At 39.8% G+C, this 17,303-nt stretch overlaps 1 protein-coding gene and 1 long non-coding RNA gene across 8 annotated transcripts; one reads left to right on the top strand and one right to left on the bottom strand.

Annotated features, from left to right (window-relative positions):
• The first annotated feature begins 1,243 nt into the window (after window positions 1–1,243).
• On the top strand, window positions 1,244–17,030 carry LOC143470468 (uncharacterized). Of its 7 annotated transcripts, XM_076968629.1 has the most exons (22): window positions 1,244–1,509; window positions 1,712–2,185; window positions 2,367–2,453; window positions 2,609–2,729; window positions 10,266–10,434; window positions 10,573–10,770; window positions 11,455–11,546; window positions 11,639–11,836; window positions 11,955–12,083; window positions 12,163–12,374; window positions 12,630–12,767; window positions 12,875–13,009; window positions 13,350–13,494; window positions 13,611–13,726; window positions 14,053–14,151; window positions 14,506–14,590; window positions 14,857–15,030; window positions 15,323–15,459; window positions 15,747–15,904; window positions 15,984–16,108; window positions 16,235–16,408; window positions 16,496–17,030. In XM_076968629.1, the coding sequence occupies exons 1-22, from the start codon at window positions 1,288–1,290 to the stop codon at window positions 16,576–16,578; spliced, it is 3,471 nt and encodes a 1,156-aa protein (XP_076824744.1). In that variant the 5' UTR covers window positions 1,244–1,287; the 3' UTR covers window positions 16,579–17,030. The 7 variants fall into 7 exon arrangements, with proteins under 7 accessions (XP_076824744.1, XP_076824738.1, XP_076824743.1 ...); XM_076968623.1 differs by lacking the exons at window positions 1,244–1,509; window positions 1,712–2,185; window positions 2,367–2,453; window positions 2,609–2,729 and adding an exon at window positions 8,378–9,952; XM_076968627.1 differs by lacking the exons at window positions 1,244–1,509; window positions 1,712–2,185; window positions 2,367–2,453; window positions 2,609–2,729 and adding an exon at window positions 8,379–9,952 and having other exon boundaries at window positions 11,642–11,806.
• LOC143470469 (uncharacterized) lies at window positions 5,763–7,102 on the bottom strand. The gene is made up of 3 exons (XR_013119369.1): window positions 6,980–7,102; window positions 6,295–6,442; window positions 5,763–6,038 (listed from the first exon to the last, which is right to left on the bottom strand). It is a non-coding gene; the product is annotated as an uncharacterized LOC143470469 (long non-coding RNA).
• Window positions 17,031–17,303: the final 273 nt, after the last annotated feature.

Genomic DNA, 17,303 nt, shown 5'->3' with positions numbered 1-17,303 from the left:
AACAGTGAACATTCTTGTAGTTTCTTTTTATCGACCTTACGAGGCTTAGGCTTACTCGATAAAGGCTGCGAAATGCATAGCGATGGTTATAGCTCTTTTAAATATCAATAGCGCTTGCATTTTGCATTCGTTTTTGGCAAAACATCTATTTTCGCAAATTTGACATTTAAAAATATTAACAATTACCTGTTGATGCTTTTTCAAATAGAATTAAGCTACATTTAAAGTATTTCATGTAAGAACAAATTCTTAGAATTTTTATGCAGCAAGCCCAGGGGGCCTAATATTATTCTTTTGAGCACCAGTTTCCTTGTAAGTGGGCTCGATTATCAAAATAATAATCAAACAACTCAATCAAAACTTTTTTGCTTACTTACCCCAGGGCTAATAAATTTGCTATACAACAATGCTTGCGCTATAGGATTTGGCCATTTTCGGGCTAAAATAAATTCAACTTTTCAAAGCCCTAATATAACTTTGCTCTTAGAAAAAAAGCGTCAGTCAAAGCTTTGTTACATCATAATAAGTTGCACTACTTTTTACAGTTGTATATTTTCCACAAGAGTAAACACTGTGAATAAAACTCGGGCTTATTCATTTGATCTTGTGTAGGGCTCAGTTATAAGCTCCCGACTCCACTTGTCTTGTTTAGAATAAGGGGAATGTAAGAAAATCTTCTTCTTTATTACGTAAAATAAAATGATTGTGACGTCTTATCCAAACAGTACGTCGCCAGATTCGTCGCCATTTAAAAAATAACATTTTTGATCGTTTGGAATTGACAAAGTTCCAAACTGGTTCAATTGTGATGTTATAAATTTGTTTTCTATTGGAGCGTGTTTTTTTTTAATTTTACGCCAAAATCCCGGACCGTGCTGAAGTCTTCGGCGCCTCTGAGTCACCTTTGTTTATTTCGTAATAATCGACATAATCTTACTTCTCTATGACGTCAGCAAATGGAGAATTAAAAGGTTAAAAGAGTTAACTGTTGACCCGTGAAGAAACTAAAATCAGGAATCTCATTTTGCGCTTATTTTTCTGCTTGAGTGTGACGTAAGAAGTTGTCGAACATGACTCAACAGTTAAGACTCGAGCGTATTTGTTTCGCTTTCTTGTGCGTTTATCCTAAAATTGTGATTACAAGCAAGACCTTTGTGACGTCGAACATGACGTTTTGGACCTAAAACCACACTATTTATATTAGTTGCAACTGACAATTTTTTTGACTTGTTCAAGTAATTTTTTTAGGTTTGTTAATTTTTACGCTTTTATCCTGCTAATGACGTCATGATTGCGTCATCATCGCCAGCCATAACAAAATCTCAAATGATGTCATCGACCTTTCCTGTAGGGGCGATGACATCATCACCAGGAGATTCTCCGCACACAGAAGCGTCGCTCTCACCGCTTGGTGCGCACGATCACTCGCCCGTTGCCATGGCGAGTCCTCCGGTGTCCATGGAAACGTCTCCTCCATTGAACGGTCACGGGAGCGGTAAAAAGAGCGTGGTAAGATGAAGATGACAGTGTATGAGATGTAGAATGTTTTTAAGTTTTGTAAGATTCAAAGTCGAACAGCTTTAAATAACAATACCTCTTTCTCTCTTACTCACTTACTCACTCACTCTATCTTCTTGTGTGTGTGTGTGTGTGTGTGTGTGTGTGCTTGTTTTCCTTGAACAATTCGACTGAGATGTTTATGTCGTCACAGAGCTCAGAATCCTCCTCGGAAAGCATTCCTGCTCTGGTCCACCTCACTCACTCCCACTACCAAGACCTGCTTCCTCCTCCAGCCCACTCTACCAACCACTACCTGCCCCCTTTCAACGACCACGTCATGCGCGATGACGTCACAGGACGTATGCTCAGCAGAAACCCCAACTTCATGCCAGCACCGAGTATGACGTACGAGGAACTGCATGCTGTGACGTCACAAAGCATTCTCGAAGTGACCACGTCACTGGCGGAGGACCGACGTCATTCGCTCTCACAACTGACCACGGTTACTCATAGCACCGCAGACGTCACTATGCCATACATTGGAGATTTAATGACATCACAATCGATTCATCACAATGGTATGGTGGGACATGAGGGATTGCTGCAGACGTCATCTGCTGTCATGGCAACGGGAAACACCAATCAGCAGGCTTTATACGTTCAAATGGAAAATGGCATGTTCCAGGTACATCCACGCAGGAGCTTTTAATCGATGCGTTTTTAAGTCGCTTTAAGTTGAACTTATTGACCTAAGCCTCAGCGTTTAGCAAATACCGTTCGTGTTGAGTCAGACAAAGAAAACTGCAGAAAGTGCTGTTGTTGCTTATCCTTATGCAAAATATATTGACTATTGCGGTTTCTTACAGGCTGTACCGTTTCATCCATCCATGCAACAGCCCAGCACCGCTGTGACTTCTGCACAAATCACTAACATCACAGCACAACCGATTCAGGTAACACGGTGCTAGATGAAAACCCTCAAGGCTTTCATTTAATAAGAAAAGACACGGCAAAACATTTTCACAATTTATCGTTCAAAATAATACAGATTTATAAAGGCCTAATTTTAAAAGCAAAAAACTTCATTTTTATTAAAATAATTTTGTAGCAAAATCCAGTTTTCCCAACCAACGCCGACCACTTGCAGCAAGCAGACGGTGTCAGCATGAATGGAGCCATGAAGCAGGAGATGGACGATATGAAGCCTAAAGTTGGACCGTACCGTACAAGTTAGTGAAAATTATAAAAATAAAAACGAAACCGAAACCTTTTCGACCTGAATATAACGCAATACTTGTCAGGGGGGTTTTAGCTACGGAGATGTTTCTCTTTTTTCACATCAACATATTTCGTTGTTTTAACCTGAGGCATTTTTGCACAACCGCATGAAAGCGGGCTTGTTGTAAGCAACTATACCACATTATTAATGGTTTGCCAAATGATAATTTTTGAACTACTTTTGCTTAACGTAGCTTCTTGGGGCATTGTATGGCACTAATATATAAATTAGGCCGTAAAAGCTGCCCTACACTTTCAACGTATACGGTGGTCTTTAAACTGTTACAGTAATTTGCAAAAAAAACTTAATATTTAAAGTCAATGTATACGGGTGAGGTCAGCCATTCTTTTCCTTCCCTTTGTTGCGTAATAATAGTTGTCGCTTCCACAAAGGTTTTGATATAACGTTGTCTTTTATTACCTGTCAACAAGTTGCTATTGCGTCACAATGTCCAGGTGCAGAAGACAAAATTACTCCTGAAAGCAAGTGAAATGCTGAATTTAGCGGGACCCAGTTTGCAAGTAATGAGCTGAGTCCATAAAATAACATAGCAGTGAATTACGTACGGTTCAAATTGCCCCATTTGTTCCAACTACGTTTTAACTTCTTACTTAGAGCAAATTAAAAGTTCAAAGGGTCACTTGGCTGCCAACCGACACCTTGATTGTCATGACGTATGACCTCGTTGGCAAAAGCTTATACTCTAGCTGTGAAGTTGAAAGTCAAAACCTCAGTATTATATGCTGAAAGCAAGAAATAATGTAAAAATGGTTTCGCCTGAAAAATTTCCAGGACAACTTGGCCTAAAATAAGCGGCCTCAGCAGGCAAGTACCGACCTTACGAACGTGAATGTTTCCAGTGAGCGATTTGTCAAAAACCTAGCGGTACCCAGACTTGTCCCAATATGGAACAGCTTGCTTTTTTGTTGATGTAGTCGAATTTCCCGTCAATGACGGAAACGCTAGATCGGCCTTCCGTGTCCTATCGTTATTTTCATGTCACAATGCCCAATGTTTTGTCATAGAAGGCTGCTGGTGCGAGGCAAAGGATCTTATCCGTTTGGCTTGACCGAAATTTTCTCTTTCTCATTGAAATTTGCGGTTGTTTGAACCTACCAAGCGATAAGGCGGCAATGTCTCAATAAAAAATGTAAACTTTCTGTTTACCGCTTGTCTAACAACAGTGTAATTCCAAATTTCAATAAAAAACAGCATTTTTTGTGACTTTTTTACTTTCAGGAGTTTATTGCCAGTTATTTCATCCAAAAATATGACTCAATTCGACTTCAAAGAAATCTAAAGAGATTTTATCAAAAAAAGGAATTTTTGTGCAAGATTTGCAAAAAATTTTATTCTTTAATTTCTCTTTTTAAAGTTTTTAAAACAAATGCTGAACGTGACACAAAATCAAAGAAGGGAGCTTAAACGAGCCTGAGCGGGAACCAGTGGGCTGGAAAGCGGGGTAAACAGATCTAAAATTACGGGGTACGGTTCAGTGGAAGACGACCGCAACCTGTACCAAAAATTCACGGACCGTTGGACTTGATGAAAGGATTTTTACATTATTTGTGTCGACACGGCAAATATTTTTGCTTTTAAAGACCCTGCTGACGCAATCTCGGTGCTAAAATAACGCACTAATGCATGCGACTCGGCGTAAAAAGTACTTTGTTCCGAGTGACCTACTGCACTCTCCGCTTGACAGAAAGATTGCATTTATCCGTTTGTTTTCAACGTTGTCCGCATTCCAGCATATTTTTGTTGTTAATCATAGGAGCTGTTTAGAAGGAACACACACAGCCCCTTAAAACCCACCTTACACCCTAATCGCTGACGATGTCTTTATGCGATATTTCTCATAAACATAAATCCACAGGTAACGTGATATACGCCGCGACTTTGCGAAGATTCAATAAAAAAATCGATGACACACAATTTGAAATCCCAGAAATTCCACCGATGTTTATTATGACGTCACGGGGATAGCGTGACTAGTAAAGGTTACGCATGAAAGCACAAACGAGCACCCAAGCCAAGGGCCGGGTTTTATGTTTCCATGGGAATCACAATGCACTAAGTGCTCTTCCACGCAAACTGCTCCGATGCCCTCCAACGAACAATGCCCCGTTTTTGTGACGTGACAAAGTCCGTGTGTGGATTTAAAATACCTGCAACCAGGCAAAAAATTCTAATATTTACTGACTTATCTGCCAGGGCGTATATATGCGTGCCGTGTGAAGTGGTTCTTCATTTCAGTTCAAGGTCGTCATCCGAAACAAAGCGCCGATTACTTTGACGAGGTATTTAATCCACAGCTCCGCTACTGTCGAACCCCAACGGCATATTTTTGGCAAATTAAGCTTCACAAGGCCCACCTACAAGACCTCAACAAATCGGTATGTCAGAGCAATTTTTCCCACACGTCATGATGGTTGACGTCATTAATTACCGCGATCAATCACCCGGATCGCGTTGGCACTCGGTTTCCATAGAAACGGTCACGAGCGATCGCCAAAAGTCGAGAAAGAAATCTTGAAGTCTCTATGAGGCGCAATTACTGCGGTTTCGACAACCGTGACCGGCTAATTTTGGTTGAAAGAATTTTTTGTAATGCCGAGTTTAAATTTTCGGTTTTTAATTTGGTTCCTCCTCTCATTCTTCTCTCTCTAAGGTCTTCACCTTTAATCGTGTCGTTTGTTTTCGTCATTCATTGTGTGGAGCGGAAATTACGATGTTAACCGTAGTTATAGTCACGGCGCAATCAAGAATATACCCGCGAACAATTAATGAACATTAAAAGTGCATTAAATCTGCGATAATTGTCAAAGGTTTTTTTGGGAAACTGTTTGAAAAAGATGTTGTCTTGTGATCGAACGCAATTGGCTAAATCTTTTTAAAGACGTCATTAGGCTTATCACGGCGTAGGCACAATCATCTATTTAACGATATTAAATATAAATCCCGAGTAACTTCCTGCGTCCGAAAAAAAGTCTTATTTTTACATGGGAGCCAGTGGCTTATTGTATGCACTGAGCTTAATATATAACACTCGTTTTTATTTCCATGTTCTGTCTTCTCATTTCTGAGTTGCTCCATCATTTCGCCAAGTTTGTGAAAAAGCTTGCATTTAATCTTGCCCGCCACCATGCGTTGAAAACACTACTGACAGTAACTTTTATTTTGCCGTCAAGTGGCGCAACATTGATTTGGAGCATGGACTGCAAGCTGGCGAACGTCAACACTTCAAGTTCCTGGAATCCTGGTTATAATTAAGATCCCAATTAGACCAACAATAAAATAAATAAAATTAATTAAATCAAATGTTTTTAAATTAAGTGTGAGCAGTTTTTGAACATGAACTATGAAACATACTTTAAAGGAAAAAATTACAATTCAAAACTTATGGTTTCAGGAAAGACAGTTTTGGACCATTCAAGTTTATTTAAACAAACAGAGAAACAATTCAAGTTAAGTTAACTAATTAACATTATATTGCTAAATAACTAAAATGTGACCTGCATTTTAAAAAAAGATTGTATTTTAACGTCGCTTCAACAAAGATATTTGAAATGCGAGCAATTCATGCGCTTCATTGCAAACCACGGCCAATGAAGCGAGACGGTCATGCTTCGACAACGAGAATTAATTTTGCCAACCCAAATACTTGCACAAAAAAACATTTTTTAGGCATCTAAGAAATAGCTTTGTCAAAGAAAAAATTAAAAAAACAGAATTATATTCCAAGCAGTTAAAATTGCAAGCTACAAAAATAGCATTCTAAAAATTCTTGCAAAATTGCCTAATTTTCTAATATTGCATAACAGTTAGTTCAAATAAAAAACTACAGGACAAAAAGCAAACGATTATTATGCTCAGAACAATGCAAAACCTATATTAGAAATCACCATAATTTGTTGTCATCGCCATAAGAGCGACCATATTAAGCCCAAAATGACATTATTGTCGAACAAAGCTACAAATACCACCCTTGATTCCTCGAATAGAAAATTATTCTGTTAATAATATCTAAATACGCATCCCCTTTATATGTAGATTGTGTAAGCCATAAATAAATAGTTTAGTCTAAAACTCTACAAACACACGAAGGTTGTTCCCGATTTTAAATTTCTTTTTCCAGACCGACGCGCCTTTATTGCGCATTTGTATTAGTTTTGTGGCAAACGCCATTTGCTTTTATACCTTAAATGGCAGTGGTTGTTGTTTAAAGAATCCAAGTCGGTATTTTCTTGACCCTCCATTGTAATGAAAGATCGAACAAGCAGTGAAGCGTTCACAAAAATCTAAGCTCTACCAACCTTTCAACCATTTTAACCAGCTCGGTGCCCCAAGCGCTATTAGCCGCGTCTTTTGTCCGTCTCTCACACCAGACGCGCTCCTCTCTTAATTGTTTCCTTTAATATCCCGTTTTTCTCATTTTCCGCTTGGTTGGTTTCCGGGTATGGTCGTCTCGCATGCGAGCGCACATCGCGCTTGGTTGCGCACGGTGTGTGTGCTTCGCTATGGTTGACGTGCATTGTGTGTGCAGGCGTGATAAATCTACGGTGAAATGAATATTCCGCTCCACTGCGTTTAGCGTTATTGGCCAAGTGGAACGCGTTGTGTGGAAGCACTCTGGTCTATTAGGGTCTATTTCAGCGATAAGGCATTTTAACATTTTCGAGGATATTTGAGCTTTGAGAAATATGAATTTAAACTTGGGCGTGCGTAGCGTAACGATTTTACGAGAATATTACAAATTTCAATAATGCAAGGTGTTTTCGTTTTTCTATTATTTGTTACGTTTGGAATATCAATGGTTTACGTTGATAGGTTTTGTTTGTTAAGTCTGGTCTATTTGACTTTAAAACATAAAGTTTCGTGTTGTGTAAGTCTGAGACTGTTTTTTATTGCAAAACACGAAAATGCAAACAACATACAGGTAAAAACTTACAAAGAAAATGTCTTAGATTTATCCGAAAAATGTTTCGCGCGATGTATTTAGTCTCAGCGCAGTCACGTGTCAAAGAGGCAAAGGGCGTGACGAAAAAATAGGCTAGCCCTTGCACGCGTTCCGCGTTTTTGCTCCAACTTGGTATACTGAAGGACAGCGGTTGTTTTAGAGGAGATTTAGATAGTCGGCTTGTATTTCACGAATCAAAGTGAGAAATTTTCGTTAATCACCGTAATTCGATTGGTTTGTGTTCTGGACCCCGTCTCTAGAGATTTTCAGCTGTGTTCAACATTGCGTGAAAATAAATATTCGGTTGATTAATTTGTTAACCGGTTGAGTGCACAAAGAAGCATACAATCATGTTGACATTTTGTCATGCTGCTGGGAACAGTTTTAGGAACGAATAAAGTAAATAGCGGTAAACTACCTTTTGCGAAATTCTTAAACTAAGCCTTAAAGTTAAGAGAGTTTTCAGTGAGCCTAAGCCCAAGAGTATACAGGTAGCAAAAATGAAACGTGATCTGTTGCAGGCTCAAACTGCTATGCATTAGACAGTTCAACCTATGTGTCAGTGCCAAGTAAGACGTAGCCTAACTAAGCTGTTTTTATTTAAGTACAATTTAGTAACAAAATCACCATTAACCTGTTTGTTTTGGCGTTGTATCAGTATCAACACTCTAGCGGTTGTACTTTTAGGCAGAAAACATGATTTTTGCTTGTTGTACAATGCGGAATGTTTAATTGCCTTCACCGTACTGCTCACTTGGAAACAAATTGCCTGAATGTCAGTGAATTTCCTAGCTCTCATTATAAAATTAATTCATCTTTTGCTCTGGGAAGTTACCCTTTATTTTCATTACCAATTTCGTCATTGATCCGTCCACCCTCAGTTTTTATCAGTCAGTCTTCAATTTCTCAAGACGGTATCGCGGCTCTTGGAACCATAACTAGCAGAAGTGGTGTTAAGTTCACTCACTGGCAACTCTCTGAAGATGAGCAAAAGATTGTAATGACACTGAAGTGGCAGAAAAATTCATTAAGCAAAGAGAATTCTGTCAGTGAATGTAAAGTAAAAATTCCTCCTGCTAAAGTTTTTAAAGCAGCTGGCAACAGTGATAAGAAATCCACTGAAACTAAAGCAATGTCTTCAATTGCTGACGACCAAACTGCTGCAACCATTGCGCAAGAAAACACCAGTGAGAGTGCAGCAGCTACCAAAGATGTGACTAGCTCTGTGGTGGTTGAAATCGATAGTATGGAAAGTTTAAAGCGGGGCGCAGATGCAGATGAACTCTCTGTACCTGCGAAAGTGGTAAAAGTTGACGGCTCGGATGTTGGTACCCCTGCAGCGGTGGAGGAGTATATTGTCGGGGTAAAAGATGACAACAAAGACCTCGATGGCGTCCAGGATGCTGAAAGAGAGATGCTGGAACTAGCCAACGTGGCAGCAGCTGCAAATAACTACACAGAAGTGGTGGTGGCTCAGGCGAGCACTGCTGCCGATGTCACTGATGCTAAACATGTTTCCCAGAACATTATCACACAAGCGGATATCACTCCCGAGGTTATTGCGCAAGCAAATATCACGCAACAAGCAGCTGGTGAAATTCTGGGTGACTTGGCGAATATTGCCAGTGAAAATCCAACCAATCAAGTCCAGATTGTTGTGGAACAAGACGTAGACCCACCGGGAGAAAAACAGGGCCAAGAATTTTATGCTCAAACTGACAACTTTCAACAAAAAGTGGAAGCACTTCCTGAACAACAACAAACTAACACAGCTACAGTTGCAGCGCCACAAGGAGTTAATCCGTCAATGATGAGTAACCTACTACACACGGCTGCTGCTGTTGCCGCTGCCCAAAATGCGGCTGCGGCCACGGTACAAGTTGTTCCTGGTCAAGCAGCTGGAACCATACAACTAGTGCCGGCTTCTGAAGTTCAGAAAACGCAAGAGTTAATGGCAATCGGCCTACCTCCGCAAAATGTTAATCAGGCTGGTGAAGAGATAACAAAATCAAATCAAACAGTTTTCTCGTACCTCGTTACAAGCCAAGGAACACTCATCGCGGCTCATGCGAGTGATGGCAGTGAACTGATCTCCAGCACCCAGTCGCCTGCTGCTAAGCCGAAGCGGACCAGCGCTGGCAAAGCGAGAAAGTTAAGCAAAAACCCCAAAGCAGCCGAACCCAAGAGTGAAGTGTCTGTAAGCGACGGTGAAGGTTCGAAAAGTAGATTTATATAAGATTAAGTTTCATGGCTTATGTTTTACTTACAAGTGAAAAAGAGTTGTAAAATGTCAGTGTCGTAAATGCTTAAACCAAAACAAAGGAACCGATTTTTACACCAACTTGCAACAAGCTTCGAACAGCTTCTCGACGCGGCGTCATAATTACAACCTTGCCTCTTGTATACATATACCTGTGTCTAATATCACATGATTTAGTTGATTATTGTGATGTTATTTTCATCTGAAGTGACATAAAAATGCGATTGTGACATTGCTTTTAATGATAATAATCCATTTTCTTGCAGGTCATGGAAGTGGAGTCAATCAACTGGGTGGGATGTACGTAAACGGTCGGCCACTCCCTGAGCCAATAAGACAGCGCATCGTTGATCTGTCGCATCAAGGAGTCAGGCCATGTGACATCTCAAGACAACTGCGAGTGTCACATGGTTGTGTCAGCAAGATCCTTGCTAGGTTTGTCAGAAGAATGTAGATTGCATGCACAAAAAACAATAATAGAATAGGTTACTGTACCTTCATTTAACGCACACATGGTATAAGTATACCTTTTGAAAAAAGTAGATTTTAATAAACGTATTATTCTCATCTTAGATATTATGAAACTGGAAGCATACGGCCAGGTGTGATTGGAGGTAGCAAGCCAAAAGTAGCAACTGCAGGTGTTGTAATGAAAATAACAAGTTACAAGCGTGAAAACCCCACCATGTTTGCTTGGGAAATCAGAGACAGGCTGCTTGCTGACGGTGTATGCTCACAGGAGTCTGTCCCAAGTGTTTCATCAATTAACAGGTCTCTTCTCATCTCTGTGTTTTATCTGCATCAGCTGTTCTTGTGATCGTGTTTTCTTGGACTAACTATAAAAGACTAGAAATAAATGGTGGATAGTAGGGATGGGCCGATACGAACCCAAACCCGAATAGATTCGCCGAATATCACCTTTAGGGAAGATTCGGGTGAACACGAATACCAACAATGGCGAACCCGAATACAATATTACTTATAAATTTTACTGACTTTTGTTAAAAATGATAATCTAGTTTCCCGACAAAGCTAAACTAGAGTCAGCAGTACTTATAATGAATGTCATTTTCCTAACGATTTGCTTTTTCAATCGTTTTTAAACACTATTTTTCGAAAGAAAGCGATTTGTTTATCGATTACATCATTTTACAAGCAAGACTTGACAAATTTTGGATGAAATTATATTGTTTGGTTCTAATACGAATAGATTCGGGATTCGTTCGTGTCGACCTTCATGATATTCGGGTTCGCACGAACCCGAATAATCTTCCTCGCGGCACATCCCTAGTGGATAGATTATTAGATATATTCTAGCAGTTTATAGCGATACGTATAGCGATTACTTGAGTGTACGGTGGTGTGGTTAATTTTTAATGTAGGCCTATGTTTATTAATTTTTAATGCATATTAATATGGTGTAAAGTTGTACATATTGATTCATAAATCTTGCAGAATCGTACGCAGCAAGACACATGAGTTCATGAAAGACAACCAACGTCTTTCTGAACAGGCCAGTTTGCCGTCAATGATTCCACATTTTAAAAGTAAGCTCAACGCCAGCAAACATTTATTACAACGTATTTAATCATCCAATGGTTTACCATCATCATCCATGTTCATGTCATGTGTGTGTCAGCAGATGAAAGAAAGCGCTCCGCAACCACACCTGGCTCCTCAAGTGGTGGAGTGCAACACGTGAATGGGAACACGATGTCTGCTGTGGACGTTTCAAACCTTCAGCAAATTATAAGCGGAGGTGAAAATGCTCCAGTGGTCCAACAATATGTGTCTCTGGACAGTGCTGGTATGTATCAGCTTGCTGTTGGCCATTTAGGTGAAAATACTTAACGAGCTGTTTGCTAATCAGAAACTGAGTGACTAACACTAATTTGATCAGTCTTGTAGTGGGCTTGCATCGTTAACCACCTGCTACACTTTGTTTTGAATTATAGGAAACCAAATTGCAAAATCTGAAGGTCATACCACTGCCAGCAATGACGATCAAAACAGGATTTACAGTTTGTGCAACTTACTTGGAATCACACCAAGCCAAGCCGCTATACTGGCAAGCAACCCCGCCGGTAAGAGTGCTGTAAGCCTCTCTAAGAATTTATTATGAATATATTTTTTAGTGAAATGTTTTGTTTATTGATGCTTCAGCGTTCACGCAAGCTGCAACTGCTGTGGAAGGGACAGTCACAACCCCGTCACCCGCCATCAATGCCACTGACACTCCGAAAAGCCAGGCCACCCCCATAACTTCCCTCCCTGCAGTGTTGGCAAGCTTACCTCTCGGGCAGCAGTACGAGCTTCTAAAGAGTGTGGGGGGAGATATAGTCGGGGTGAATGCCCCCACAGACAAGTCTAATCAGGTCTGATGCGATTCTGGTTTAGTCTCTAAACATGATGTGAAGATTTATGCCCTTTTTTCCATAAACTTTTTGTCATGCGCTTCTCCTGTTGTTCATTATGTAATCGTTCTGAGTTACATTGTTCACGACATTTTAAATGCATCAAGTTATCACAGCAATTGCTTGCATTTTAAAATTATAAGTTAGTTCATTGCTAATATTGCAGCATCTTGCACCTTTCAAATTACTGAACTAAGCAGCTAAATTGTCTTTTAGCCTCGGATTGTTTCTGTCGGAACACTGAATCAACCAAAAGGCTCTGTAGCGCCACCTACTGCTCCAAACCAGCCTGTGGTTGTCAATTCGCAAGGACAGATACTGACCCAGCCTGGACTAATACTCACAACCAGCCAAGTAAATTATGATTTTTGTCTGCAATCGGTTTTCTATTTTGACGTAAGTCAAATGCCATCGATCTGTGCTACCTCAGTTATAATTAATCGATGTGAACTTTTTGTTAGGGGCAAGTCCTTACCCAGTCTGGTGTTCAACCCGGTAGCTTGCTAGTGACATCTTCTGGACAAGTGGTGTCTGGTACGCCAAGTCAGATCACTCCGACGTCTGCTCATGGGGTCAACCAGGTTCAGACACAGCAGGTACTGGTGACGTAAAACTGGTTGCACTTATGGTTTTCTAATCATCTTTAAACGACCTGAACCGCGTAAAAATTGTAAGCTTGCCAGTTCCACAAGTTATTAAACTTGTTTATAATTAAAACAATTGAAGTTATTGCAAAAAAATTATAGTTTGTTGTTTTATCATTTACATTTCGGTATTGACATGTCTGAGTGGGTCTTATATGTTACATTTATTTGAAATGATCTAAACTTTAGACCTGTATAGACCATGGGTTGTTTATGTTTAGGACATTGTTTGGTCATATTCTTATATTTAGTATACTGGCATATTTCACTCACAGATAAATATTGTTTTTAGCAACCTGCCAACAATCTTTTTACTCTGAGTCAACTTTCTGACTCGGCAAACCTGCAGCAAACATTGCAGTCAAGATCCGCTGTTACCATAAGTGCATGTGGTGACAATAAAACAAACAAACAAGGCCTAATACAAGTTGGAGCGAGTAAGTTGATTAATGACGTCAAATCAGCATTTTTATGATTCGACTGTAACAGCTGAAGTTTAGAACGTTGTTGTGTTTCCGTTTTAACTTTTTCCGTTGAAATATTGTTGCGGCAGCTGCGCAACCTGGTCTTGTCACGCTGACTCAGCAACAAGTGCAGCAACTTGCAGCCCAAGGCGTCATTCTCCAGCCGGCTCCGAACACTGCACCGGGAACAGAGCAGCCGACTGGGGTAAACCATCAGTGATTTTAACAATGTTTTTTTACTATTTCATTGTCCATTTGGAATTAATATTTCAATTTGCAGACAAGTTATTATTAACCTTAACTCCATTTTTTGTGAACAAATGCTTTGTTTTGTTCGAGATTCTGTTGCTTGGAATGTTTTTTGTGATTTGAATAGTTTTGTGTCAATTTCACCGCGGCATTTACTCAGCTGCCATTTTTCTTGGAATGTCTCTAAACTTTCCTGATTAACAAATCCTTGTAACTATTACTTACTAGTTTTCATTAAAAAGCACTTGCATGATCCTTTGCTGACCTTTAACCTACTCACAGAAGTCTGACGCGATCAACGAGGTTGTCATAGAAACCACCGTGGTTGATGATACAGAAAGTGGTGAAAAATCCGACGAAAAAAATACCGAAACAGCACAGGTTAACACTTGATGGCGAATGTAATTGCATGACGGCATGATACTGATATTATAAATCTATTCTGAACGAGTTTGTCGCAATTTAATGTCATATTAATATTAGATGATAATTACAACAGCTTGAACATAGATTAACTTAAAATGTTGTTGTTGTTTATACCTACCTTTACTTTCAGCTTTTTCAATTCAATATAATTTAATTATAATGTAATTTCGATTTCCCGGTGATTTTGGTGATCATAAAACTTCAGCTGACATATTTCATACACACAGTTGTGCAATGTACGTGCTTGTCCTTGCTGCATTGTTGTCTGCTTGGAATTTTTATGGCAAATTGTCGTGTTTTTTCTTTCAGAAAGTTGCGAGTGAACAAGCCACGAACTCAGCAGATGCAAGTATAACAAATGAACAGCAGCAATTACTGAAGATGCTTCATAACAGTAAATAAAGATGTTTAAAATTTTGAAATAAATTTATCAGACAAACTATGGACAACAGGAGAACAATCTTAATGCATGGAATACATTCTCAGGCAGTGTATTTTAAGCTGTTTGTGAGGATCAAAACGGTCTCTTAAACTTCTCAAACAATCTCTGAAAACTTGTACTTATGTAACTTCAGCAGAAAATTACCCGAACTGGTTTTAAAAATCATGGTTTCTGAAAATTTCTCAGCGATCGCCAAAGTAAAATCTTAATATTTTAAGGCATCTTCGTGAAGCAAGAGCCATCTGAAGAGAATGCCGCGACCTCTAGTGCAAACACGCACAACATCGGACAGCTCTTGGTGGCTTCGCAGCAGCCACAAGCCCAGCCTGGAGCTGCTCAACTCCTATCTGCTGCCGCGGCATTAGGAGCTCTTCAACCAGCCCAAGTCATTGGTTAGTGTTATTCTTTTTGTTAGTGATGTCATAGATTGAGATTCTGGTGGACTAGAAAAAATATTACCTCATAAACGTGTTAACTCAAAGGCAAAAGGATTCTTAAAACTACATAGCTATCTAATGCTTGAGTTGGTATCAATACCAATATCACATTAATTTAAGTTATCGTAAGTTTTCACTTAAGGAAAATCGGGCAAGATCTTTCATTTCATCGGTGGTTATTCGCAATATGTCTTAAAACAAGTCTTTTCATTTCTTTTGAGTTTTGTTTCGACGTTCGTATCAACAGATGCAAACACAAACACAAACAACAGCAACCAACAACAAATACTGACGTCAAACGGACAAGTTTTGACGACGGCCCAACTTCAACAACTTTCGAGCAACCTGCAACAACAACAAAACCAACAACAAGGGATTGTGCAGGTGAGTTTGATTGACACCTGTCATATGCTGATTGACATTTGTGACTTGATTGATCTGGATGCCAAGGGAGACTTGAAATGTAAAGTAAAACTAATTGTGTGAGTTCGACCAACTTACCCTAAAACGTTGTGAATTTTTTTAAATTGTGACAAAAATATTAGAAAGAACTGTACGAATATCTGTCTGGGACGGGACAACCTTAAATGAACAGTGATTGGTAAAATGATAACAAACCAATTAATTCATCGTCAGTTCTTAGACCTAATGATTTATCAACAACTTTCCAGATCCTGTCAGCCGCAGCTCAACTTCAAAACCAGCAACAAAACTTAGCAAACAACAACAATAACAACAACAACTCCAACAACCAGAATCTACAACAGCAACTCGCTGTTGCACAAATGATAGCCGCGAACAGCAACTCCACAACCTCGGCAAATGCAAGGTTAGTAATAGAGTGATAGCAACTGTTGTTCCTGTATTTTGGTCACAGACTCGGGTTATTACTTGTCATTGCAATGCAGACCTACAACGCAGCTTCAACTTAACGCCGGCACGTTGACTGAATTGCAACCGGTCAGTTCCCTGTTGAGTCAACTTCGTCCTCAACCTCAACAGCAGAGTGTCGCTTATTCTGTTGCCACAACAGGTCAACAATTGAAACATGTTGTCCGTGCTTTAAATTGTCTGTTTCATGAAGCCGGGTTTGTTGCACAGAATGGCCTATGGCTTCTTAGTAGTCTGAGGTGGAATTATGACGTCTATGTTGTGACAGGGGCCACTCTTCTACCCGGGCAACAGATGACCGCCCTGCCCTCCCTTGTGTTGCCACCGACAACGGTCACCGGGGTTACAACGACGCCTAGTGTCGTCCAAGGCGCGCCGAACCCGAACCTTACGCAGCCGTTTACAACCATCTACAACGAAGCTTGGAAAATGGCAACCAACAGTAAATCTACATTTTTGCATTGTCGTTAAAGCAGGGTCATAATTGAAACGTAATAATTACTTAATTGTTTGTTATATTGTGATGTAGGTGGCCAACCGATCGTCGCAGTAAACCAGACCGCCACTGACAGCTCTTCAGTGCCCTCTGCTGGCGATAACAAGAAAAATTAATCGAGCACAAAGTGTCGCTCTTTAAACAAAGGATAAGTTCCAAAGCTGATACCAGTCTGATGAAACAATGGTGATGTTAATGACGCAATAAGTTGGTACAATCAGCAATCGTCCTGAGGATGAGACATTATCGAGGATGTTGTTGTTCGATGTCACTTAAATTTGTAAACCGCTTAAACTAACCGAATAATTGTTATTGGGAACGGTTTTTTGCTTTTTTAATGACTGCCATTTGCCAATCCCGGAGAGCTGTTTGCCATCTTTTCCTGTCAGGTTGTCAATTATATTGCTACAGTTTTAACGGAAGGTTGTGTGTGAAGTTTTCTTCTTTCTCGTTTCTTATATTGGTTATTTGCACTACCTGGGTCGTATTCTTCAGAAAAACTAAAGCCTGTTTCTGTTGTTTTGTATTTAGGGAGTGTGAAGTAAATATAAATAATCACTCGGCCGAGCGTTAAGTTTCAGGAAAATCTCTACATAGAGGCTAAGTCACAGCCAGGAATGCACATTTTAGAATAACGAATCTATAAGAACTGAGTTTCAAGATTACAATCCAATTTTCTTCTGTCTTTCCGATCCAGGAACCGGATTTCTGTGAAAAATTATTTTGTACCAAGTTCTGCTCTCATGAGTAGACACGACACCGCGTCATGTCATCATATTTGAACCATGCATGTCGTAGTAGCCCTGTATGTTTTTTATAGGCATAACCGGTTTGATTGTGA

Source organism: Clavelina lepadiformis, chromosome 9, assembly GCF_947623445.1.
Source record: "Clavelina lepadiformis chromosome 9, kaClaLepa1.1, whole genome shotgun sequence".
Classification (NCBI taxonomy): domain Eukaryota; kingdom Metazoa; phylum Chordata; class Ascidiacea; order Aplousobranchia; family Clavelinidae; genus Clavelina; species Clavelina lepadiformis.
Note: the sequence above shows the minus strand (reverse complement) of the source record. Positions and strands in the feature narration are given on the sequence as shown.

Excerpts from the sequence above, each read along its gene's own strand:
- LOC143470468 (XM_076968623.1), top strand. The coding sequence starts at position 8,464 with ATGTTTAATTGCCTTCACCGTACTGCTCACTTGGAAACAAATTGCCTG. Across the intron at positions 11,837-11,954 it reads GCTTGCTGTTGGCCATTTAG|GAAACCAAATTGCAAAATCT; the intron begins GTGAAAATACTT and ends TTTGAATTATAG. Across the intron at positions 16,109-16,234 it reads TTATTCTGTTGCCACAACAG|GGGCCACTCTTCTACCCGGG; the intron begins GTCAACAATTGA and ends ATGTTGTGACAG.